This window comes from Thamnophis sirtalis, unplaced genomic scaffold (genome assembly GCF_051295495.1).
Source record: "Thamnophis sirtalis isolate CommonGarterSnake01/CBP01778 unplaced genomic scaffold, rThaSir2_p1.2 scaffold_6, whole genome shotgun sequence".
NCBI lineage: Eukaryota > Metazoa > Chordata > Lepidosauria > Squamata > Natricidae > Thamnophis > Thamnophis sirtalis.
The window spans coordinates 43,084,777-43,112,303 of NW_028261386.1; the positions used below are offsets into that span (position 1 = coordinate 43,084,777).

The 27,527-nt window shown below is 38.3% G+C and overlaps 1 protein-coding gene across 3 annotated transcripts in view; it reads right to left on the reverse strand.

Annotated features, from left to right (window-relative positions):
• The window catches only part of EML4 (EMAP like 4), a 130,245-nt gene that overhangs the window by 78,482 nt on the left and 24,236 nt on the right, over window positions 1–27,527 (reverse strand). For all 3 annotated transcript variants that reach the window (XM_087717724.1, XM_087717722.1, XM_087717723.1), the window contains exon 2: window positions 1,569–1,751. In XM_087717724.1, coding sequence (XP_087573850.1) covers window positions 1,569–1,751 — 183 coding nt within the window. The remainder of the gene's footprint in view (window positions 1–1,568; window positions 1,752–27,527) is intronic.

The window sequence follows — 27,527 nt, forward strand, 5'->3', positions numbered from 1 at the left end:
TCAGGTAACTTACACCATGTTTCCCCAAAAATAAGACATGGTCTTATTTTCTTTTGACCCCCGAAACAAGCACTTGGCCTTATTATTTTTGAAGTGCAGGAGGCGGCGAGCGTGGTCACCTCATGGCTGCAATATTTTTGCTGAGGGCTTATTTTCAGGGAAGGGCCTATTTTAGTGACAGCGCTCAAGAGCCTGATTGGGCTTATTATCCGGGAAGGTCTTATTTTGGGGGAAACAGAGTAAAAGGAAGCCAATTATTGTATAACCTGTATGAGATGGTAAAATATAACTATCTATAACCGCTGTCAAGAAAACCAGAAAGCACTTTTTATATTTTTTTCTCTATTATTAATTTTTTCTTATTAGTTTTTATTATTTGATTCAAAATTTATACTATTTTAATTATTGTTGAAAAAGTTGTTCAATATAAATTATTTTTTTAAAGAAAGCTACTAGAGTTAATCCTGAAGAAATAAAGATGTGAAAAGTATTGCATTTTTTGGAATTTACTGTAAAATGGATTTTTTGTGATTTGTTTGCCAAATGTACTCTTATGTTTAAGATTTTTCCTAACAATTTTTGAGAATATAATATCTAAATACTTATAATTACTTAGAACAACCCAAATCTCACACTCTCAGAAAATTATAGGTTATTATTACAGTTAGAAATAGGAGATCTACTCATAGTTTCAAGGAAGCTTAGCATACTGATATTGGTAAATCCATACAGGAGATAAATTTCTAGGAATTATGGAAATCAGGTGGATTCACCTCAGCTTTAATGCAAGAACTGCAATGAAAGATTATACATCACTGACACTAAAATAATAATTGCTAAATACTGCAAAAAACCTAGATAACTCTAGATGAGCAAAGGCAGACTGAATAATCTGGCAATTGTGCACCTGCAGGAGAACTGTGGGAGACTTTTGGCAATGCAAAAGAGACCTGAATTAACACACTACTCAGTCTTGAGCTAGAGGAAGATGTTCAACATTTAGCATTTCTCATATCTAGTAGGCAAGAAAGCTATAGCTTTGGTCTGGCCATTAGGTGTAAGCTAATAAATAATTGAACTTGAATGGATCTCGCTGTCTCACTTAGGCTTGGGTATCACATTATTGAACATGAATCTACAAAGAAGATAAATTAGTACCATGACAGGCAATATACGAAAATTATTTTCCCAATATTTTTATATAAAATCCATTTGGTTTCCCCCCTATTTTATTTTTCTTTTTACTGTCAAGGTTATATATACAAAATTCAATAAAATAAAATATTCACTGTATGTGTGGCCATTCTTCTTTTCATTTCATGATTATTACTGAAAATAATTTAGTTGTAGAGAGGAAGTTCTTTGAAATAATTCCACAGGATGTCAAATCGCTAGATATAACTGCTATATCACACTTGGAGCACATGTGTGAAAAACCTGTAATTCTGGAAATGATATATTATTAAATGTTTAATTGGTGAGCCTAATGAGCTTCACTAATGCATAACACATAGATGACACACACTTAATCTTAAATGAAAAAGATAGGCAGAGAAGGGCTGTCTTACCTTTACCAGGTGCCGATTTTCTCACAGATGCAACATGGTCTTCTGAGATGGCAAGTCTTCTCAATACATCAGCAAGAGCTGCTTTCAACACTGTGATTTCATCTTCTTGCTGCTGCACTCTCAGTTCAAGAGCCGAAAGGCGATCTTGGACATCAGAGGTACTTGCTGCAGAAATGCTATCATCTGTGGGAATAAAAGAGATGGTGCTTTCAAGGTGTGCCAAAACATTCTAAAAGAGAACTGTTTGTACATTCCATCAAAATAAAAGTTCGTGCTCACTAAAAATAAAATAGAAACAACCAATCTACATAATACAAACAGGAGAAATACAATAAAACTGTGAAAATATTTATAAAAGAAATTTTAAAATCTCAACTTTATTCAAAGTGGACTGAATTTTGGACATATTTTGGTATCTGCATGTACAGTATCATTATTATAGAGGCACTCTTGAATCCATGTATTGGGATTGTAATTCCCAGAATTCCCAGACAAGGTGGCAACATTTGGAGGAACTATGGAATAAATGTCTTTACTATAAACCTCTCCATTAGAAGTGAGAAATTGTTGAAACCCGTATCTTACATTAAGCACCTATATGCAACTGCTTCTACCCACACAGAAGGTCTTGTGGGAAGTAAAGTTAGAAGTACCAAAAAGGAGACAACAAAATATGCAAACTGGTATATAATATCCCTAATTTCACATGGTAGTAAAAAATGCTTAGAATCCAATATAGATTATAGCAGACCTGGGTATTTTATCCCCCCCCCCGGGGCCACATCTGGCTCTTTGGCTGTCCCTGTCCAGCTCGCAAGAGATAAATAAAAAATTAGAAATCAAATGTAACTAAGCAAGCTGCAAGAGGCAGGAGAAGCAGCCCAGTCGGGTCTGACTCCTTCAGTCAGCTGGCAGCCACACGAGAACAAGATGAGAAAGCCCTTTTCTATGCCTGCACAGTCTTCGCCCCTTGTCTGAAGCAGCTTGAGGAGTTGAGGTGGTAGAGCTTGAGACATCAAATCAAGTTACATTGGTTTGGCCCTCAACAACAATATCAGTTTCTTATGTGTCCCCTTAGGAAAATTAATTGCCCACCCCTGGATTAGTAGTATATACCATTCTCCATGGAAGGGGACATTTTAAATGTTTCCAATTATTTTAGAAAAGGTTGAGGAACAAAAGAAGTTGCTGGTACATTCTGGATAATTGAGAAAGCCAAAGAATATGAAAACAAAGTTAATATGCGCTTCACTGGTTATAGAAAGACCTTCTATTGTATCAGTCATGTTCAGCTGAAAATGGGAATCTCACAATATCTCACTGTCCTCATACAAAACCTACAAAGTATGACAAAATGGATTAGTTCCAGGTTGGTAAAGAAAGGAGTCAAAATTTAAAACTGTCTCCTCATTATTGAATCTATACAAGGAAAATACATTAATAGAAGATAAATGTGGTTTAAAAATTAAAAGAAAAATCAACAATAGCCCATGCTTATGACATTACTGTGACAGCTAAACATGTAAATTCTAGTAATAAAATTCAAGACCATAGTAAAAAATGGGTCTGAGATTAAATATAAAGAAAGCCAAACAAATGACAAGTATACTATGTTTCCCCTAAAGACCTAACCGGAAAATAAGCTTTAATGCGTCTTTTGGAGCAAAAATCAATATAAGATTCGGTCTTATTTTTAGGGAAACACGGTAGCAATCTGTCCTAGGACTAACAATTAGGAGACTGAAGTGGTGTAAAGCTTCTGCACTTTTGGATTGACTATCAACAATTAGGAAATAGCTGCAGACTAGCAATAAAGGGACTGGAAAAGGTATTTCAATGTTTTCATACTCTGCCTAGACCTATAAAGATCACAATCATGTAGGCAAATTTTTTCTGTGATGCTCTATGGAAAAGAAAATTTGGTTTGAAGAAGCAAGATAGAACAAATATTGATATCTTGAACTTTGATTTTGAGAATACAATGGACAAACAAACGGATCATAGAACAAATCAATCCAAAATTTACACTCAAGGCACAAATAATCAGGTTGAAATTATATAGCTTGGACACATAGTAGCACTCTTGAGAATTCCATGTTGGAAAAAAAAAAGGAAGAGAACAACCAGCAGCAAAATGGATTAAATCATAACCCTGAGAAGTACATCATTGGAACCTGAAGTGCTAGGTTAGGATAGATCATCCTGGATAAGTTTTGTCTACATGGTTGCTAACAGTTGACAGATTTTATGGCACATAATCAAAGAATCACAATAAAGAGATCTGCTTATGTTGTATTATGCTGATTATAGTCATGTTAAGGCAGATAGAAAATAGTTTTAGTGATTTGGCCATGGAATCTCCAGTCAGTTGAGGAAGCTTCTTGGATGACGTTTTTCTTTGAAGACGTTTCACTTTTCATACAAGAAGCTACTTCAATTCTGGCTGGAAATTTCATTCCCCACCATCCAGTCAGATCTGAAGAAGGTTCTTGGATGTCTTCAAAAAAAAAAAAAACCACAAAGTCCAGTTGCCTCTTGAAAAAGCACCTTTGGGACAACCATAACCTGGATGACCGAGAAGCTCCATAGACGATTACTACACCATCCTCTTCACAGGTTAACCATTGAAAATTGTCCAAAAGTTATACTTGGTATAAAATGTGGCAGCTAGGCTACTAAGCAGTACAAAGTACAGGGATTGTGTATACATGAAATATCTGCACTTGCTGCAAATCACCAGACACAATTTTTGTTGCTATCCCTGACCTCTGGAATAGTATTCTTCTTGGAGTTGAAGAACTTTAAGAAAAATTTAAAAATCTTGATCTTCTGGCAAACACAAATGATTTGTAAACCTACATTGAAATGAGATGTTATCGATGTTTCTGTCCTTCTTCCACACAGCTACATAGTCATTTTGTTTCTTGCTTTTATTATGTACAAGTTGCTTTGTATGTCTCCTTGAATGATTTTGCAATTGGGTGACTTTACCTTTGAAGTCTATGTAAAGTTAGCAAAAAAGGTCTTCGTGAAGATACTCTCACTTTCAGAAGGTCTTGTAAGCAGGAGAGGATGCTACATGCATTGGCTTCCAATCTCACAGTGTTTAGAAAATATATGAAGATACATGTTTTTCATTAGTTCTTTAATTTTTAAATGATTTTAGCATTCTATCTGCATTTTAAATATTCAATATTTCTTTATTTTTAAATGCCATGAGTGCTGTCCAAAGTGAAAAGCCAATTTATAAAGCCAATAAATACATATGGGAAAAATAAATTGCTGCATAGTTTTATCAAAGGTCTCAAGAAAAAAAGCTTTCTCCTGCACTTGTGATGCTTCCCATTTAATGAACTGTGTTATAAGGAAAATTTACTTATTGTTTAACTTTATTTATTCTGTTCTGTGCTACTTTTATTGGTCATATATTTAAGATTTTTTAAAAATAAATTATATTAATTATGATGAAAAAAACCCTAGTTTTATTAGGAGCAGCAGAAAATAAATAATTTACCTAGACAATTGAAATAACCTGTTGGAAATTACCCATTCAGAACTTCAACAAGTTCTCGGATATTTCATCCATATCCTCAACTAGATGTTCTTGAAATATACCAGGGGTGGGCTTCTGGGGATTCGCAGGAGTTCAGGAGAACCCTTAACTAAGATTCTGCGCAGTTTGGAGAACCCCCAAATCCCACTCCTGGCAGGCCCCACCCACCCCACCCCTTCTAGGAGGCCCCATTTTGGATGAAGTAAGTGCAGGGTGCCCATGGAGGTTCGGGGGTGAAAAATGGGCCTACTGGAAGTTTGGGAAGGCCGGAAATGGGCTGGTTTCTGGCCTCCAGAGGGTCTCTGGAGCATGTGGAGGCCATTTTCAACCTTCCAGAGGCTCAAGAAAAGCCTCCGGAGCCCGGGGAGGGCAAAAACACCACCACCACTGCTGTGGTGCAGGAGGCCAACTAGGCCATGCTCACCATGGCCACACCCACCCAGCAACCAGGCAGAGAATCTCTTGCTGAACATTTTTGAAGCCCACCCCTGAATATACCAAGTTAACATATTACCCCCTACCAAATTACAAATTAGTATGGTCAAAAGTATGACATTCTGAAGTTGTAGTTCTAACACATCTGAAGGGCATCAGTTTGTAGACAGTTTGTAGATGACCTCTATTATTCAGTTGCACCTCCAATTTTCTTCGGCTGGCAAACTTATTATCTTGAACAGCTGGAGGCTAAGTAGAAAATATTTTACCTTAAATCACAAAGGAGTACAATGTTCTTATAAAAAAATGTTTCAAACCATTTGTTAAACCACCAAACAAGGACAAGAAAATGAATTCAACCATTTTTCTCTCAGGAACTCAATGTGGCTTCCGCACTATTAAATTGTCCCATCTTACAAGCTCAGACTTTTTCTCCTACAATATAAAGTACCACATGCCAACCACAATTTAAATTAGAAAAATGTTTAGGCATTGCCCCCATACAGGGGAATTCCAACACTGCAGCTTTCAAGATATTGCAAGGATCTGATTTTTTTAAAAAAAAAAAAACATTTAATATTTAATAAGAATCAGAAATATTATTCAGTCAGCAAGACCAAATTTTTACTAGGTTGGGACCTGCTCTGTAAATCTCATTACCACTGCTGTTTCTGCCACTAGCATCCTTTCACCGTCTTATGATGATGGACATGTTTGCTTTTTAAACAGTGTGAACTGTAGCCAAATACAAGCCACATAAAATCTAAATGCTAAAATTTCTATAATAGTGTTTATCCAGTTCTCTCCTAGAAACATTCCAGGAAATGAAGTACTACATTCTAATTACTCAATTATGGAACATGGAACCATTCCATAGCATTTTTAACATCACCCGTTTTATCTCAAATTCAGATGTACTGCAAAGCCTTTTTACTGTCAATTACTATTGTTGTTTAGTCAAATTATATTTTTCCGCAAACATCAATCAACGCCTGATCTTAAAGTGTTGATTAACTATTTAGTTAAAATATTATGAAAATTTAAAAAACCAAACCAAATGTTGCTTATTATCTTGAATGTATAGGATTCAAAACAATTCTGATCCAGAATAGATTAGCAGGAAGGTTGCACCTAACATTGGTTGTGTGTACCTATCAATAGCTGAGCTGAACCAGAGCATAAAAAAGTAAAACATATATACCAAAATTCATGTAAATTTGTAAATAGATAAACCAAACTGTGATTTAATTCCCTTTGGTATTTCTAAATGCTATCCACAGCTATGCAGTACTTAAGTTCATCTGACTTCAATTTACTTTCTCCTAAACTTGCTAATTATGTTTCTCAATGTCAGATTATTTATTTATTTATTTAAAACATTTACATAGCCATACATCTCAAGCAACTCTGGGTGGCTCCCAACAATAAAACCAATAAACAGAGAAGGCTTAAAACCTGGTTATGCTGGCTGGCATGGGATTAGCGAAGGAGAAGTTGTTAGTTGGAGGTAAACAGCTAACAGAGAAAGCAACCCCACATATCTCCCTCCAAACCCATGTTTTTTAGGCTGTTTTAACTTTTGAAATTTTAATCCATTGTCATATTTAAAATTCTTTGGATATTTGTATACTGTTTGTATATCTTTATCTTACTGTAAGCCACTCAAATTCACTTCAAATTGTGTGATGAACATAATGATAAAGTAGCTAACTTTCCTCCATCTACAAACATCAAACTAATAATATACGTAATCAGACTGGTACTGAAATATTTTAGCATCTGCTAATTAAGAGAAAACTATATATACCAAGGAACCAGCAGAAGTTTGTTTTTCTTCTACAGATTTGATTTGATAAATATTGCATTGATAGGATAGTAAAATATTCAGATAAGAATAAGATCAGAACTTCCTCCCTGGAAAAGTGAGATATGAGAGATATAATCACTGGCATTATCAGTTCACAAAAAAGAAAGCTATACTGTACCAGTGCAGAGGTTCATGAGCGCAAAGTTTAAAGTTTAATAACATTTATATGCCGCCCAATCCCGTAGGACTCTGGGCGGCTTACAATACAAAATAAATAAAAAAAGAATAGAAGGAAAGAAAAGATAGATTTAAAAAAAACACCATACACTCTGTTCTAAGTGGGGCTGGACCGTATTTTGAGGTCAACAGCCCCAGGCCTGCTGGAACAGCCAGGTTTTAGTGGCGTTACGGAAGGCCGAGAGAGTGGGAAGGGTCCAGATCTCTGCGGGTAGATCATTCCACAGGAGCGGGGCAGCTACAGACAAAGACCTCCGCCGAGTAGTCGCCGACCGGCATTGCCCGGTCGACGGTACCTGGAGGAGGCACAGCCTGTGAGATCTTATAGGTCGTTGGGAGGTATGTGGCAGGAGGCGGTCCCGCAGATATCCAGGTCCCAAGCCATGTAGGGCTTTAAAGGTAACGACCAGCACCTTGAAGCGGGTTCGGAGACCGATGGGAAGTCAGTGCAGCTCGCAGAGGATAGGTGTAACATGGGTGTACCTAGGTACACCCGATATCGCTCGCGTGGCTGCATTCTGGACCAATTGTAGTCTCCGAACACTCTTCAGGGGCAGCCCCAAGTAAAGCGCATTACAGTAATCAAGCCTAGAGCTGTCGAGAGCATGAGTGACCATTTGAAGTGCCTCCCGGTCCAGGTAGGCCACAACTGGTGCACCAGGCGAACCTGGGCAAAAGCCCCCCTGGTCACAGCGGACAGGTGGTATTCTAATGTCAGCTGAGAATCCAGGAGGACACCCAAGTTGCGGACCCTCTCTGAGGGGTGAAGAATTTCGCCCCCCAGGCTAAGAGATGGAATATCTAGTCCGTTCTTGGGGGGCAACATCAATAGCCACTCGGTCTTGTCTGGATTGAGTGCCAGCTTGTTTACTCCCATCCAGACCCTGACAGCCTCCAGGCACTGGCACATCACTTCTACTGCTTCGCTGAGTTGGCACGGGGCGGACAGATACAATTGGGTATCGTCTGCGTATTGATGATATTTGACCCCGTGCTGACGAATGATCTCACCCAGCGGCTTCATGTAGATGTTAAATAGGAGAGGGGACAGGACCGAGCCCTGAGGCGCCCCATATTTTAGGGGCCTAGGGGTCGACCTCTGTCCTCCAACCAACACCAACTGTGACCTATCCGAGAGGTAAGAGGAGAACCACCGTAACACGGTGCCTCCCACTCACCTCTCCCAATTGTCGCAGAAGGATACCATGGTCAATGGTATCGAAGGCCGCTGAGAGGTCAAGAAGCACCAGGATAGAGGAATATCCTCTATCCCTGGCCCGCCAGAGATCATCGGTCAGCGCAACGAAAGCAGTTTCGGTGGAGTAACCAGGCCTGAAACCAGACTGAAAGGTATCTAGATAATCTGCTTCATCCAAGGTCCATCGGAGCTGAAAGGCCACCATGTTCTCAACAACCTTCCCTACAAAAGGGAGGTTGGGGACTGGACGGTAATTTTTAAGAATAGCTGGATCCAGAGAAGGCTTCTTAAGGAGGGGTCTTACCACCGCATCCTTTAAGGACAGCAGAAAAGATCCCTCCTGTAGAGAGGTATTAACAATCCTCTAGAGCCAGCCTCGTGTAACCTCCCTGCTGGTCGAAACCAGCCAGGAGGGACACGGGTCCAGTAAACAGGTGGAGGTACTCACAGCTCCCATGGCCTTGTCCACTTCCTCAGGAGTGAGAAGCTAGAACTCGCTTCAAGAAATCCGATCAAGGCCCACTCTCGGAATCTCTGCAGGAACTGACCAAGTGGAGTCCAGATCCGTCCGAATCTGAGTGACTTTGTCCGACAGAAACTGAACAAATTCCTCGGCTCTTCCCTGCAAGGGTTCACCCGCATCCCTCCCTTTCAGGAGGGAGCGGGTTATCCTAAGCAGGGCGGCCAGGTGTGATTCTGAGGATGCAACGAAAGCGGAGAAATGCGTACACTCAGCGGAGGGGGCTTCAGGCCGCACTCTCAATCCCCTCATACATACCGGCCAGACATTCTCCGCATGCTTACCCCACTAATAATAAAATATTAAAATATACAATAATACAGGATAAAATTTTAAAAAATTAAGTTTAAAAACACACAGAAAACACAAAGGGATTGCACACAGAAGCAAGACAAGCCAAGGCCTCTTCCTTTCTTGCCAGTTCTGTCTACGTTTCCTGCTGCTTTTCCAGAGTTTCAGAGCAATCCCCAGATCTTCAAATCAGATAACATTTTTTGAATTCTGAGGAAATCCTGCCAGTCCAGATGGCCTACTACTACAAACAGCACAAATCAAAAGTTTTTAAGAAAATATTTTCTACCTCTCAGTTCTGGAACTCTAACTTACTAAGAAGATATTCTTTATTTTTCCTATTATTACTAAAGAGTGTGCATGTGTGTTTGGGGGGGGGGTAAAGAAAAGATGAGGCAGGCAATCTGAAGAGGGATGTATTACACAGGGGAGAGAAATTTGAGACTGCTCTAAGGAGTGGTTAAACCTTACTCAGCATAAGTACGGTAATAAAGGCATTTATTACAACAGATATTTTGCTGTGATTTAGCATATAGAATAAACCAAAATTAAAGAATTTAACAAATGCTACATGTTCAATTTGTTGTATTTTTAAATGGAAAGATAATAAAGCTTCTATAAAAAACTTTATTAAGTGTCAGATGCAGTTAAAAGTCAGCCCAGAACCTCTTGTTTCAAAGCAAAGAATGAACACTTTAAAATTTAAGACCTGAATTTTAAACTCCTTTGTCAAATAAGGCTACATTTTTGACATCAAATCATGGAAATAATGACTAATTTTTATGACAAAGATAAGGTCATATTTTGTTATTTCCCTAAAGTTATGTCAAAAAACATTTATAATCTTGATTTATGCAATGTAAAAAAAGACTGTTGGTCTTACCTGAATAGTAGTTCTCTGAGCACTGCAGGAGAATCCAAGCATGGGTATAACTTCTGTCTATCTGCCCAGAGACTGAGTTTGAAATCTTTGGACACGCCTCCTTGGCTTAACTGCTTTCAGTTTCTCAACGAAGGCATAGCCCAGAAAAGTGTGGTCCAGGGTCATCTCTGCCGAATGAACCCTTTGAAGAACTTGTCGTCCAAAGTACGCCTTACCTAAGGCAGATGAGTCAAAGCTTGTAATGCCTAACAAAAGGCGATGGTGAAGCCCAGGTTGCAGCTCTGCATATTTCCTCCACTAATGCCTGTGTAGCCCAAGCAGTGGGTAATAGCCATGCTGCAAGTTGAATGTTCCATAATGAGGCCTGGTATTGGCCTGGCTTGATGTTTGTAGGCCACAGCTATGCAGGCTTTCAACCATCGACCAATTGTGGATGGAGTTACTTTCTTGCCTATGGACATGAGCTGGAAAGTAACTAAGAGTGCTTCAGTCCATCGGAAGGAAGCTGTTCCTTTAGTGTATCGACAAATTGCTTGTCTGACGTCCAATTTATGCCATCGTTTTTCGGTAGGATGGCTGGTTCCTGGGCAAAAATCCAATAAAATAACCTCATGGGATCTGTGAAACCAGGAGTTCACTTTAGGAATAAATGATGGATTAAATCTCAAAATGATCCTGTCCAGTCGGATAATACACAGGTCCTCACGTACTGACAGTGCTGCTAGTTCAGAAATCCTCCTGGCCAAGGTAACGACCATGAGGAAGGCAACTTTGAAAGTCAGAAGTCTGAGACTTGCCATTTTCAATGGCTCAAACAGTGAAGAAGTAAGCGTCTATGAGACAATAGAAAGGTCCCAGGAGGGGTACCAATGTAATACCGGTAGTCTGAGTCTTGCTGCTCCCTGCAGAAAACTATGCACCCTTGGGTGCTGAGAGAGGGACTGCTTGTCCTCATTTGTCAGAATTGTGGATAAGGCGGCTACCTGACTCTGGAAAGTGTTAGGAGACAGGCCCCTGTCTAGTCCGTGTTGTAAGAAGTCCAGGACCTGAGTATCGATGCTGAAAGAGGGTCAATAGGCCCCCTGGAACACCACCTGCTGAATGCGACCTAGGTCACATTGTAAATGAGGTTAGTAGGCCATCTGGAAGCTTAGATGGTCTGGATAACTCTCCTGGAGAAGCTACCCCTTCTCAGGATGTTCTTCTCAAGACGGTTAACTGGAGCAACTGAGGTTCTAGGTGGTCCAGCACGCCCCGGCTAAGAGAGATACTGTCTTTGGGTATTCTCCAGGGGTGTGACATTGATAAGCTGATCAAGTCCATGAACCAGGGGAATCTGGGCCCCTGGAGCAACCAGGAGCAACCAGGAGAAATTCTGTCCCCTCCATGATCACTTTCCTTACTACCCTCGGGATGAGGGGAAGATGCGTACAAGAGGCTGTGTGGCCAAGTGCTGTGAAGAGCGTCGGTGCCTTCTGCTCCTGGTGCCTGGAACTTGGTGAAGGATCTCGGAAGATGAGTATTCTCTTGTGTGGCAAACAGGTCCATTGACGGTCGACCGAACCTTTGGGAGATGTGCTGGAACAGATCCAGATGCAAACACCATTCTGAGTGATCAATTGTGGCCCTCCTCAGTCAGTCCGCTAGAACATTGACTGTTCCGGATATGTGTTCCGCCTGTATGGAGAGGATGTGACTCTCTTCCCAGAGATCCAATCGGTCCGCCTCGTGCATCAGAGCCTTGGAATGAGTGCCACTCTAGCAGTTTACATGTGCCTTGGTGGCCACATTGTCTGTCAGCAGGATTACATGCCGTCTGGATATCCTGTCCTGAAACTGACATAGGACCAGGTGTGCTGCCCTGAGTTCCAGCCAGTTGATGTTGTTCTCCAAGTCTTCCTGTGACCATTGCCCCTGAGTTATCTGAGATTGGAGATGAGTGTCCCAGCTAAAAAGACTGGCATCCAAGGTGACCGTCACCCAGCTGGGTTCTTTGAAGAAGCACCCCTACTTCATGGCTGAGGAGGTCCATCAGCCAAGGGACCAAAGTATCCTCTGAAGTACTCAAACCTGTGAGTTGGAGGTGCTGGTGCCAGACCTGTGGTGTGGTAGCAGAAACCATTGTAACGGAAGGGCATGTAAGAGTGCCCATGGAACATTTTCCTTAATAGTCAGGACAGTAGAATTAGCGGCACTGCCTGATTAAGTCCTTAGTGTTCTTATGCTGGCAAGATAATCCTGGGAAAGAGATATCGTGCAGGAAGTGGTGTCTATCACTGCCCCCAAATGAAGGAGTCTGGTACTGGGTACCAAATGACTCTTTACATTCACGGAGAATCCATCTTCCTTTAATGTCTAGATCGTGATGCATAGATCCTGTTGTGTGTGGAGAACGGACAATGATTCTATAAGGATGTCATCCAGGTAACATTGCATGTGTATTGGAAATTATCTGAGATGGGCTGCAATTGCTGCTAACAGCTTGGTGACGGTTCTGGGAGCCGATGATAGGCCAAATAGCAGGGTGTGTATTGATAGTGATGACCTGCATAACAGAACCTCAGGAACTTTCTGTGGGATGGGAGGATGGGAACATGTAAGTATGCCTTCTTGAGATCTATGGATGTTAGGAGATCTCCCTCTCAAATGCAACCAAGGATGGATTGAAGACATTGCATTTTGAAGTGTTTGTATGCGACATGTACATTGAGCTTCTTCAGGTCCTGGATCGCTCTCCATCCCACCTACCTCTTTGGGACAAGGAAGAAGATCGAGTAGAATCCTAAACCTTCGTGACGTACTGGAACCAGTTCTATAGCCCTGATTTCCAATAGGTGATGAATCTCTGTCTCCATAAGTTCCTTCTTGGAAGAGTTTCTAGGATCGGGGCATGGAACAAAATGTCAAGGAGGGGATACAAATTCTAGGGTGAGACCCAGCCTCACTGTCTACAGAATCCACACATCTAAGGTGATATTTTCCGAGTCATGAATAGCTGCAAAGAACTTCCAATGAGAGATTTGAGTGGGGATTTAAGATAGGGTCTAGAGCCTCCCTGAAAAGATTGCCTCTCTTGAAGGGGACTGATGGGAGATGCCATTTTGACCTGATGTCAGCCTGCCAATGATGAAGCCAGGAGAGGTGATGAGAGGTCACATTCGATGCCAAGACTCTAAAGGTGAACTTGGCCACATTAAGCATGGTGTCTGCGGAAAATTCAGTGGCTACTCCCAATGTATTTATATCCTGGCACAGTCTAGTCCCTTTGAGGGGAACCCTGGTTAATAGCTGCTGTAGCCAAAGAAGGAAAGCCCTGTAAAGGAAAGAGGCGGTAGTAACTGCCTTAATAGCCCGTGCCAAGGCCTGATGAGTTTTGCAGAAGGAAGTCTCCGCCTTTTTGTCCTCCACCTTCATACCCTCCATGAAGTCAGAGGGAATGAGAGCTGAAGAAGTCAGAGCGGCTACTGGGGCATCTATCTTGGGCCATTGGAGAACCTCGTCTAGCTCTGGGCCCACTGTACAGAGGCCCCAATAGGAGCTGTAACAGAGCCAGACTGGGTCAATTGATGATGAACTATGTTGATTATCAATATGTCCTGTTCTGTAGTAGGTTCAGTGAACATTCACCGGGGTCCTGCAGTTCTTTGGGTGGATCTGTGGAACTACCACCACCTCCAGATTGGTCGTGACTCTGGCTTTATAGAGGAGAGACTTAAATAGAGATGGACTGAACAAGGTCCTCATCCTCTGACAATTCCTGATCATCAAGTTCCCCTTCCTCTAAAATAGATTTGCCACTGTGAACAGATGGCCATGGGGAATGTTGTTCCTGCAGAGATATTTGGTCTTCCTCCATTTGAACCTATCTACTGGGTTGGGTACCCATGTTGGGATGAGTTGGGAGAAATTGGCTTCGATGCTGAAGTGCTGCTTCTACCCCTTGGACAATGGCCTCCAAGATGTATTCATGCATTCCTGTGTTAGGCCGGAGCCCAGGTTCTCTGCCTCCTCCCACTGTCACGGGGAAAGTTGCGGAGGTAACTGATATTTCTGGGACATCTGGTAGGTCTCCCCTAGCAACAGCAATAGCAGTTAGACTTATATACTGCTTCATAGGGCTTTCAGCCCTCTCTAAGCGGTTTACAGAGTCAGCATATTGCCCCCAACAACAATCCGGGTCCTCATTTTACCCACCTCGGAAGGATGGAAGGCTGAGTCAACCCTGAGCCGGTGAGATTTGAACAGCCGAACTTCAGAACTGCAGTCAGCTGAAGTAGCCTGCAGTGCTGCATTTAACCACTGCGCCACCTCGGCTCTATAGCAATGGAGAGGCAATCAAATGGGACAAAATCTGGTTCGAAACAAGTTGCTCCCAATTCTGCAGGCTCAGTTAAGCCATCCAGAGAAGGCCCTGCCTCTCTCTAGGTTGTGGAGAGGGGTCAGGTTGCAAGGGCCTGGAATCTCTAGTTTCCCACATTGAGGTCTTTTGCATTTTAGCAAATTGTTTTTCAAGTGCTCTAATTGAATCTTTATCAGAGGCATTTTTTAAGTGATTGGCCCTGAGTTTTGGTACCCCTGGGAGGTGGTTCTTGCCTTACTAGAACTTGCCCCCACTGAATGTTTAGCAGAAGAGGGGGCAAGAAGAGCACTCTTTGCAGTTGTGTGGTACTCTACCATTTTGGGAATTAAGTCTTGCCACGTAATACTGAAGGCCCCTCAAGTTGCAAACTCACCACCTGTAGTTCAGAATCCGTAGGTCAAAACTGCTTCAAAATTCCCAGAGTGTGACCAGTTCTTGGACAATGACTCCAGGTAGAAGCACAGTGCCCTGTGTTTGGCTGAAGTAAACAGGCCCAGAGTTCTCACTGGGCTCCTCCTCCGCATGATACCAATGAAGCCGCTTGATCCAACGGCTCTTTGAATTGCAAGTTGCCAGAAGCTTCAGAGCCTCACTGCGATCCCTTCAGATTCCAATTCTTCCAGGCACTTCAAGCAGCATCATGGTCTTTGTTGGCTGAAAAAAACAGGTGGCAACAAAATGGCAGCAGGCGAGGAAAAGAGAGTTTTGGCGTGAAGCCGGCAAGCTGACCATTAAGTGCCTCAGGTCCTCGCCGCAAATGACCGACTGATGAAACTCTCCAGAGGTTGAGACAAACTGCAGAATTGCAAGTCGTGCTTGAATCCTCCAGGTCCGCTAGTGATCTCTGCCCGACAGGTCACCAAGAGCCAATGGAGATGGGACAAGCAAAGGCATTCTAGCAATCGCACTTGAATCTCCCTGCTGTGCTAGGATTTTAGGCTAACAGGCCACGAGGTGCTCCCAAAGGAGATAAGCACTCCACAAGATGTTTACTGCTGGTCACTTACCTGTGCTGAATATCTGTGCTGTATCCGATAAGGTCCTTATGGTAAAACTGTCTGAATTTCTGCTCAGAAGACTAAGAAAGAAGTTGGACACGTCTCTTTGGGCTAGACTGAGTTTAGAAACTGGAAGCAAAGGAGATGTTTCCAAAGATTTTAAACTCAGTCTCTGGGCAGATAGACTGAAGTTATACTCATGCTTGGATTCTCCAAGCAGCGCACAGGAGAATATTCCACAATAATTGGGGGATGGAGACTAAAAATTACACAGAGAAATCAGTTAAAGCAACAAGGTTAATAGTGTACTCTCTGGATACAATTAGAGAATAAAAATATTTGTTTCAAAGGAAGTACAGAGAAGGCAAGATATGATAAACAAGTTCCACCTATATCGATCTGTTATAATGTAACAAGATGAATCATAGAGCTATTAAACTTTTGTGGCCTGAAAATTAGCAAATACACAATTTTACCTCTCATGTGGATAGTAACCAGAAGCTATCACTATTTTAACATAATACACCAATACTTTGGTCAAATATACTGTATACTATCAGATTAATTTCTGCTGAAGCATCTTAGAAAATGGCAGAAAACAATGAGGGAGGGGGACAGAGAAATTTCTGCAGGCAATCTCTTCTTTACTTGAGAAGAGAGATGGGGGGGGGAGGTGGAGGGAAAGGAGGAGGATGAGAGGGGGGAGAGGGATGGATGGATGGATGGATCTCCCCTATGGATTTTTGAAGTTACATAGTTGTCCATTAAAAAGACACATTATCGCCAATTGGGGAAAGTGCAGCTCTCTCCAGATTATCATTTCATTAAAAACGTGAGAACTTATATTACAGCTGCACAACAGTTCATTTAATATGATAATGCTTTTGTCTGACTTGCAAAACTGAACAGAGCCAGAAGAAAGTTAATGAATGCAACATGTGTTCAGTCTTTTGATAGCTGTGACTAAAGCCAACTGGCAAAATGATCACAGCAAGATAAAATTCAAAACAAAGCAATCTTAGTATGTAGAGTGCTCTCCACCCCCAAAAAAGCCTTGCACGATCTCTCCAAATGCACAACTTAAAAATATACAAAGGGAAAGGAGAACAAGAAATTGTGGTGATAGCATAAAAGTTACTTCCTTAAAAATCTGCCCAATATTGTCAGATTAGATTTGTCAATGAGTCCTCTTCCCTGCAATTCCTCTCTCTCTCTCTCTCTTTCTGTACATAAAGCATGCCTTTAAGTACAGAGAGCAAATTCTTTCAATCTACATTTCAACTATCTGTGTTCATTCCCAAACGCATATTTGAGTTCATAGATGGGAGAAATAACAACAATATATTAATGAGGCAGACAACATAGCAATAGCAATAAGACATATATCGTTCCATAGTGCTTTACAACACTCTCTGGGAGGTTTTCAATATTGCCATATTGCCTCCAACAATCTGGGTCCTCATTTTACCAACCTCGGAAAGATGGAAGGCTGAATCAACCTTGAGCCCATCAGAATTTTCATTAATTGTTCTAACCACTGCGCCACTAGGGTTCCAACATAAATAACTTACAAAGAATGTAAAAACTAAAAACATTTTGCCTACTACATTAATAAATATGTGCAAACTACAGTTCTGTTTTATTTTCTTAGTACATTTACTTTATACTATACTGGTATAGACATCACACCTTGCTGACCTTAGCTGATTTGAAACAAAGCTAAGAAATCCAGACCTGATTAGTATATGTTTACTATCAGAAAATTCTAGGATTGTAAAGTAGATTAGGAAGTAAAGAAAAAAACAACAACCTCTTGGAAGAAGCCATTATCAAACCAGTTCCATGTTGTTGCTATCTGGATATCCAAATATTTGTCAGGAGCAGAATTGAACTTGGGAGAATATTTCAATAGAATAAAGAATTCTGCAGATGGAATTAAGATGCAGTTGTGTTTTAACCAGAATATAAAATTATATTATTTTAGATCTGCATTAAAATTACTTCCCCACAAATAATTTTCAGTTGAGGCAACTAATCCTGCCCATGTCTTGAATGGCAATCTATTTAGATGTCAAAATTGCAGAGCATTTTGCATCACCCAACACTCAATTCATTTTAATTGTGGAACCTATTTCTGCATAGCAGAACATTAGCAGATCCTGCCCATCTAGATGAGCATTCTGTCATGCAAACTGGAAGCTTTCAGAAACATAAACATTGGCAGAAGGGTAATACGCCCAACTACTGCTCCCCAAATATTCAAGGCATACTGTTTTGTTATTTTAGAGATAGAAAAACACCAGCAAAATTAATAACAAAACAATTACACAAAAAAGATCAGGCATCTAGAATGACTTTACTTGTTGGAAGCCAGCTGGGATGGTTACAAATGGTAATTTCATGATACCAGGATAGGTAACTGTGATAAATACAAAGCAGTTGCCAAGTGCCCAAATTTTGATGTGACCATGGAGATGCTACAATGGTCATGTGTAAACTGGACATAAATCACTTTTTTCAATGTCGTCTTAATGTCAGACGGTCACTAAATAAATGTATATCAAGGACTACTTGTATACATTTAAAGGAATGTCTGTCAAATTTGCTTCTTTTTTACACTGTATTACTTAGCCTATAATTTAATCAATTGGACAAAAATAGAATGGTGGCTGGCAATTCCATTTCTAAGGAATCAGTCTGAGAAGTTACTTTAAGTTTGCAATATGACTAAATAATCAGAGTTAGTGCACTGGAAAAAGCATTGAAGATGGAACAAGATTTTTTTTTTTAGCCTGGCATATTAGAGAATTAAGACAATTATTATATCTCAGGGGAACTAATGTGATGGAAAATAAAGAAAATTATGAGTGCAACATGGACTCATTCTCTATCATTACTGAAATTAACTTGCTGAATTTTTACATGGTCAATATTTATTTTGGAAAAAAAATTAATTCTAGGCCTACTGCATTAGCATAACGAATAAGGCAAATGCAAAACAGTTAAGAAATCAATGTATAAATAAAATACATAAATGGCCTGTACCTACAATTGCCTTGCTAATGATCCTATCAAACATTTTGCATAAACAGAATAAATCCCTCTGGTTCTGGCAAGGATCCATTTCCTCATGCAACATTATGCACTGAAATAGGCAGTGAATAAATTGAAAATGATGCAACTGAAGTAAAAACATGTGTGGATCCTATCCAGTTTTAATCAAATTTAAAGGTGGGTGTTTAATCAACAGTAACCCAAAATGTATCCCAGCACACTAAAGCGTGTCTACATCACACTGTAAAATGGTATGCGCTACAAATGACAGTCAGTTTAGTGTAATGATTCAAGTGCTGGCCTAGAAACAGGAGATGTAAATTTTAGGCCTGCCTTAGGCCTGAAAGTCAGCTGGGTGACCTTGAGCAATAATTTTCTCAGCCAAAGCCATCTGATAGAACTGTTGTTCTGGGGAAAAGAGGAGGTAGGAGTATTAGGTATGTTTGCTGTCTTGAGTTATACATTAAAGATTATAATAACAATAGTAATGAATTGCTTATAATTATTCAATGCAGTTGCTTTCATCAAAAATATACATCAAAATATATTATTAGCACCAAGCTAAAATTATTACATCCATATCTCATTCTTTTTCCATTTTCCAAATATGAAATTGCAGCTTTGTTTTCAATGTTCCTAGTTATCTTATTCCAATCATGAAACAAACAGGAGAAAGCTTATTGGTACGCTACAGGCAAAGAATGTTGCTGCCGCTCAGTTTACAGTGCTATCCTTCAATTATATCCTTTGGAGGAAACTATAAAAATCTCCATTATAAACCAGAAATATGAACATTTCATACAAAATGTCACTTACAGAAAACAAGCTAATTCAAGAAGATTTTTTTTTTAAATTTCAAAATCAAGAGTAGAGATTTGCAAAATTCAAAGATTTGCAGAACACTTTGAGGAATTACTCTTGGAAACCACTTAACCATTCGTAGGACAGCAAGTCTTAAGGAATTGCCACATAACCATAATAATAAGTATAAAAGTAGATGGGTATACAATAAAAAGACCATGCTGTGAACAGGAAGAAACTAACAAATAAATTGCCTAATTTAAAGATACGTTAACAATAACCAAATCCTAATAGGAGAAAGAAAATGAAAGTAAAAAATTAGGAAGTGGAAGGACTGAACAATTTTTCATGAAGTTTCATAAAAAATAAGTGAAAAAAATGAAAAGGAATGAATGGCATTCATTGGGTAATAAACATAAAGCAGTTTTCAGTTATAAATAGTTATTTCAAAATAGATTTGTCTAAGGCAAGGAATCTGTGCATGTCATTTTGTTTTTACCAATAATTTTCCTATCACTTTCAGTGTATTAAGTAATTACATGTAGCTAAATTTGATATTCTTTTTTTAGCTGCAACTTGTAAAGCACCAATATTAAGCCTTGGAATCTCTTTTCTGAATCTGACTCTTTAAGTGCCAAAATAGATCGCTAGATAACATCAGAATTCCATAATTTAAGATTTGTTACATTCTAAAATATGAAGTTTCTCTTATCTGCACAAATATTTGAATGAGAACATTTTTGTAACAGTATACAAGCATGATGTAAATCAAAGCCCCTTGCAAAAATAAGTCTAAATCATTTTACAACTTATTTAGGAAAAAAAGGACTCACCAGGACTTTTGCCCTGTGTTTTACTAGAATGCAAATTGCTTTAAAAAGCAAAGCCTTCATCTCTGCACATCAATGTGTTCTAAGAGACGAAGGATGTTTCCTATTTTAGAAAACTACAACTATTGACATCTAAAGAACAGATGCTTCATCTTCTGGGGTGTCATCTTTGATAAAGCATATATTTCCACTTCTGATTTTTAATAGACACCCAATAGCCCTCTTGAAGGTTCTGACTCCTGACTTTTCTGAGAAGTAATAAATGTATTCTTCTTTAGGAGAAAAATATCCTCCAGGATAAATTTAGCTCTCCCATTGACATTTTATCAGATCCATGGTGTGCTCCCTGCTGCTACTCTATTCTTGTTCTTAGAACATACAAATCAAATGTTAACTAGATGTTAAACACAAGATGTTCAGTGGCAGGTGGTCTGGCCAGAGATATATGACAAGAATATTGTCAGTATTCTGCATTAACAACTACATCAAAATCTTGAAAATGATGCAGCATTTAGAACGAAGAACTCTTTTCTTGTCTTCTTAAAAATGTCTTCCATTATGCTTTGCAATAATGAAATACATGTTTTTTATTCGTAGCAGCAGTTTTTAAATGAAATATATAGCCCAATGTATGCAAAATGAGATTAGACCTGAAGACCCTTCTTACCCTTGCTGCTATACTAAGAAGAAAATTCATTAAAAAAACTTAAGCAAATTGATTGTTCACTTCATTTCCCCATATTATATAAACTGGACAGACATCAATACTTTCAGTGCTTCTGGGATTATTTTGGAGCATCATCAAGAACGTAAAAATCTGTACTGATCCTATGTAGAGAGCAAGTTTGGTCTAGTGGTTAAGACACCAGGCTAGAGAGTGGAAGATAATGAGTTCAGGTGACACCTTATCCATGAAAACCAGCTAGGTGGCTTTGGGCCAGTTACTCTCTTTCAGCCCAATTCACCTAAGAGTTCTTGTTGCAGGGAAAATGCCAACATAAACAAACAAATTAATTTGCCTCAAAGCCATGGGAATTATGAACATATTGCATTAGGTTATCCCAGATTTAACTTCATAGATTTGAGGCAAAATTTTAGCTCTACTATTAAGAGCTATGACATATTTTGAAAGCTGAATTAATGTCAGCCCAATAAGACAGACAGACAGGAAAATATGTGGTTGACTGGGTACTACTTTTTATTATGCTGTAAACCACCCAGAGTCTCTGTATCAGTGAAATGGGTAGCATAAAAATGTAATAACAAAATAAATAAAATCAAAAAGGTCAGAACTATATTTTATTTATTTTTATTCTATAAAAACAGTTTTTGCCAATTTGATTGTGGTGCATTTGTCCTTATATTACAATGCATCAAAGAGGCACCTGTCTAAACCAGCACTGAACCTTACTTTGTTTTTCGGGACTTAAAGTGTGTTTCTACTCCCTTTGCCTAGGTGCTGGTTCTTGCATCTTTCTGTAAATGTCACCTCTCTTACTCTTTACAATAAAAAAAATCTAATCTACACATGACCAGAAACATATTTTTAAATTGACTGGTATTAATATATGACTTGAAGCTCACAAAAAACTATTTAGTAGCCTATTATTTGTCTGTATCTTCATATTTAAAGTAAAAAAATATATAGTTATATTTAAAATTCATTATGTATGACTTATGACTATCTAAATAATAAGCAATTTGTTGTACATGAATTGTACCAAGTTATAACTTCTCCGTTATTGAATAGCTTAGCCCTCCCAAAGGATTAATCCCTTGACACTGTTGGACTATTCAATAGGTTCAGTGACCCTTTGAGAGATGCTGTTGAGAGCAGAAATTCCCTTGTAGAATCAGCCTTGCCAGCAAAGTAAAAAGGAAAGGGTAGGACGAATCCACAATAGGAGTGGGGACAGATGGCTTTCTGCAGAAGGAAGCTAAATTGTCACAAAGAAGAAAATTCAGGAAGAAGACAATGACAAATCCCTTCTACATTATTACTAACAGAACAGCTGAGAAAGTTAAAAAGATCTTTAAAATTGTTTTACTTTTGGTTAAAAACAACACAATGCATTTTGTTTTTTATGGTTAATCCTTCATTAACAATATACTGTGCACCAACTATACAATTTTTGCTGTTTTCTGCTAATGTATTGATATTATACCTTTTTATTTAATGTTTGTTTCTCTGTTCTTTAAAAATGTTAAAAAGTATGTTATACAAGTGCATGCTTTTTACAATCAACACAATGGTGGAACACACCAAAAATTCTATGGCGAATTGCTATGGTGCTAAATGTAACATCCATTCAAGCAATAACAGTAGGAGAGAGGACAGTAGAGGATTCCTAGGTAATTTCCACATACCTGTTTCAAGTGACATAAACAAATATTTTATGCAAGGATGCAATTTGTACACTTAAATGATTTCCAAGTGCAGATTGTAGAACAGTCAAATATATTAGTGGTTTGTGAGCATGACCTGAACTTGAGGACCTAGATTCAGAATATAAAAATCAATATAAATTGGAGATACACATAAGAAATAAAACCTGAAAACTGTGGAATAGACAAGAGACAGCATGAAAAGCAAAACCAGAGTATCCCCAAATTTTAAAAAAGGTAAAGAAGAAAATGGTTTTCTAAGTTAACATCCTAGTAAAGGCAAAACAGATTGAATATCATGGTCAAACTTGTGAGTGGATGATGACTGAACAAAGATTTTCAAATTAATCAAGGGCGGACAAGAAGCATATGTCAATTTTCAAATTAATCAAGGGCAGAATGATTTTGAATTAATCAAGGGCAGACAAGAAGCAAATGTCAATCAAGAGTATTGTCTTGCAGTGAGATGGGAAGGAAACTAGCTAACTAGCTACCCATCCACAAACACAGAAAAATAACCAAAAAGGCCCTTTTTAGTATCAGAAAAATCACACAAAAACTTAAAGCTAAGGTAAAAATAATTATCTTACCCTGTTTCCCCAAAAATAAGATCTCTCCGGATAATAAGCCCAATCGGGCTTTTGAGCCCATGCATGAAAATAACTCCCCGCCCCTCAAAAAAAAATTACAATACAGCAGCAGCCATGAGGCGACCACACTTGCCGCCTCCTGCACCTCAAAAATAATAAGATCTCCCCGAAAGTAAGGTCAAGTGCTTATTTTACGGGGTCAAAATAAAGTTAGACCCTGTCTTATTTTAGGGGAAACATGGTAGATATAAGCAAACAAAGACAGAAATACTATACCACCCTCCATTATAAATAGAATTAGAGAATGTCAGAAACATTTGCAGAGTATATGTCTAGGAAATGGCTCCCTAAAAAAGTGCAAGCCAATAGGCAATAGAACTGCTGTCAAGTAGAAAAGTAGCAGATACCGATAAAATGCTGATTCAGGAGAAGAGGCACTTAAAATGCTACCAGATCTATGTCAAAGAGTGTGCAAACAAGAATTTAGGTGAAAAAATTTATAAGCTATCCCAAAAAAAGGTAGATGAAACATATACACTCACACAAACAAGGCTTTTTAAAAACTTACAAAGAAAAATAAGTGATATGGGGAGAAATGCCAAATGAGGAATTATAAAAAATACGGAAACATGAGATCAACAGCTAACACAAGATACATTCCCTTAAAATGAGGAAAAATCCAGAAAAAATCATTATGTATATAAAAACAGACAGTGAAAAATATATGTTCGAGTTAGATATGAAGATCACAAAGTAACATCAATAAACATGCCTTGCAAACACCTAATAAAAGTGGTAGTTAATTTTGTTTCCTTGAACTGAAAAATAGGTAAAGATGGACAGTGTGCTGGATAATGTCTTGATAGTACTTTATCTAAAATGTAGGACACTAAAGTGTAGGCAGTTTTCAAACAGAACTAAATTATTCTTCATAACATAGTAAAAATGACACAACTATCAAAAAATTATAGAGTTTTAGGAGAAAAAACAATGCTTAAGAAATTCTCAACAGAATTTCACTCTTAAAATGATTTAAGACCTTATTAAGTAAAACTTATGTAATTTTTCTTAAATAAAGACACATTTTGTTATGTATGTCATATATGTATATGATACATATGTACCTGTGGTATAAAATTACGAAATGACTATTTGGCTGATTTCCAGCAAGATACAACCACATTGTCCCCTACACAAAGATAACTAGTTTCATTATTACTGCAACTACAGCTTTGAATAAAATATCTAAAAACTAGGTACTCAAATTACTCAAAAGCCATGTCGTCTCCCAAATATATTTCACACTTTGGGAGCATTCATGGTAGTTACTGAAGCAGATTCTACTATATGAGTTTGCTAACTGAAAACAGACACATTGATGTCAAGAGTTTTTCAATACTCTGGACAGAAGGCATCACAAGTATGAGTCATGTGCTGTGAATATCACTTAACTTTGACTTGAAGACAGGGTTATCTCTCCTACACAGAGCAAATATAAGCAATTATCAACATATTTACGTTTATATAGATTTAGCTTAAGCATAACTTCAACTATTTTTAAATATGCAATGTATAATTCTAGCTATCCTAAGATTATAGTCATAAAAATTCAGTCTAGTTCCAGAATCATTATAGTTCTTCCAGGTTCAAGTTTTATCTGCCTATGAAGTTCGCCAGGCAACTTTATGCCATTCACTTATTGCTTAGCCTAATTTATATCATAAGGAGTGCTGTAGGAATAAAAAAAACAACAGTCCTGTATACCAACATTTAATTTAAGAAAAGCTGTTGAATAATATTGTTACCATGAAAGGGGAAACTTTAAATTTACATAAGCAGTACCGTGTTTCCCCGGGGTCACTGACCTAGGGGTCACTGACCTAGCCAGAAAAGAAAACCCAAGAATCTGTTCTTGAAAAAGTGGGGGCAAAGGCTTTAAATGCCTAATGGTTCAGGATTGGGTCGCAAAATTAGCCTTTGAACTGTCATTAAGATCTATCAAGTTGAATAAGTAATTTCAATAGTAGGGTCACATTAGCAAATTTGCTGCAAGATGATTGGCCCCACTATGAGGGCCTACTTTAAATTTTTTAAACAAAATTACTTAAATTTAAATAGATCTATTATGTGGCATTCAGAATTCAAATCTCACCTCTTTCTTAAGCTTCCTAAATGAGTGCTTACGTATTATATCAGTTTTATCCAAGTGAATAAGGAAGTATAATAGTGAAAAATGGAATGGCACATCCAATTCAGAACCACATTGAGAAAATAGTTGGAACGACTAGCAATGGCAGTTTTCCTGAATACAGAGAGTCTGATTTATCAGATTTGCTATCAGAAAGAAACAATTGTGCACTGAAGGCTGACTCATAAAAACATTTACATAATTTGGTCATTTTCAGACCAATCTCTAAACCATTTCATTGAAAAGCATTATGATTCATAGATCTGCTTCTGGTGATCACAGATAGCTCAGAGATTCTTAAACATTCTTTGTTAATAACATCTGAAGGACCATTGGAAACGCACCTGTGCTGTTTATTTAGTAATAAACTGGTGTTTTTGGAAACCACAGTGCACAATTTGGGAACTATCTTTTTAAAGGTATTTTTACTATTTAACATATATTGTGCATTCAATTAACATATATTGTGGGCTCAATTGTGGTCATAAGTTGAGGACTACTTATATTTGGATTTATGGCAGATAAGATGCCATGGTAGACTTTCTACAAGTTAAATACAATAATAGATTGTTAACAGAGAGCATTGAAGTTTAACTTTGCTGTTGGTTTATCTGTTAACTACCTTTTTATATATAGTAGACAGATGACACAACTGGTAGTAAATAAATTTGCAGAAGTTTACAAATTGTGGGCCTGTTTTGCAAGGAGAATCCTATTATTGCTGTAATGTATTTATCAATATTCAACTAGGGAGGACAACACATGTTCTTGTATTTTGTTTCTTTCACTGCATGCTTCTTTCCTTGTTTTTGTAATTGTTTTCTTTTTTTGAAGTTTGTATTTTAACTTTCTGAATAAACTAAAAATTTATTGAAAAAAAATACATGAAACTGTCAAAAATATAGCACAAGAACTTCTACATGCAAAATCTGAGTTCTGCCACTGATCTATGATCTCTGTATAAATTAGAAGAACCCTACTGAATGGGCCAAAAGACCATCTTATGTAGAAATACCTGATTAAGGATTATAATAAACATTTTCAGATAACTGTTATCAGCTCTGCTTGAGGAAAATGGATCTATACCTTATAATATATGTACGTTTGATAACCTTCTATGTTACAAATAATCACTTTCTCCAGATAGCCAAACATAGCAGAGGTGGGTTCCTACCAATTCACATCTATTCGGTAGAACCAGTTCGACAAATCTACCGAACCAGTTAGAAGAGGTTCCACCAGTGGACCTGGAAAGCAGGTCACACCTACAGAAGAGGTTCCAAAATTTTTTGAAACCCACCACTGAAACATAGATACTTTTTATAAAATTGATATATTAGGTCCAAACTGCCAAATAAACATACAGCAAATGAACAAATATTAGGAGGTAAATAAAGATATAGCACATTTGTAAAAATTGGTAAATTACTGCAGCCAAATGATTCAGCAGAAACTTTCTAATAGGGAAAACCAAATTACAGTTGTACTCTTGTCTATTGCAAGAATTTATAAATTTAATATTAAAATGGGATTTGTATTAGAAGAGGTTATTGTTTCAGAAGTCATTTACTTATTTTTTTTTTTTACAGTGCTCATAAGATTGCCCAATTCCAAAGGACCATTACAGGAAATAACATTAAAAATAAAATAAACAAATAGTAACAAAATTGAGAACAGTATTAAAAACAAAAAGATAACCCACAGAGAACAAAAACAAATCCCTAAATAAGATATGGAATAAGTATCCAGATTTAATCAACTGGGATTAAAGTACACTGAATAAAAACAACTTTAACCCAAGTACAGATTTGCAGTAAAATAGTAGCTGC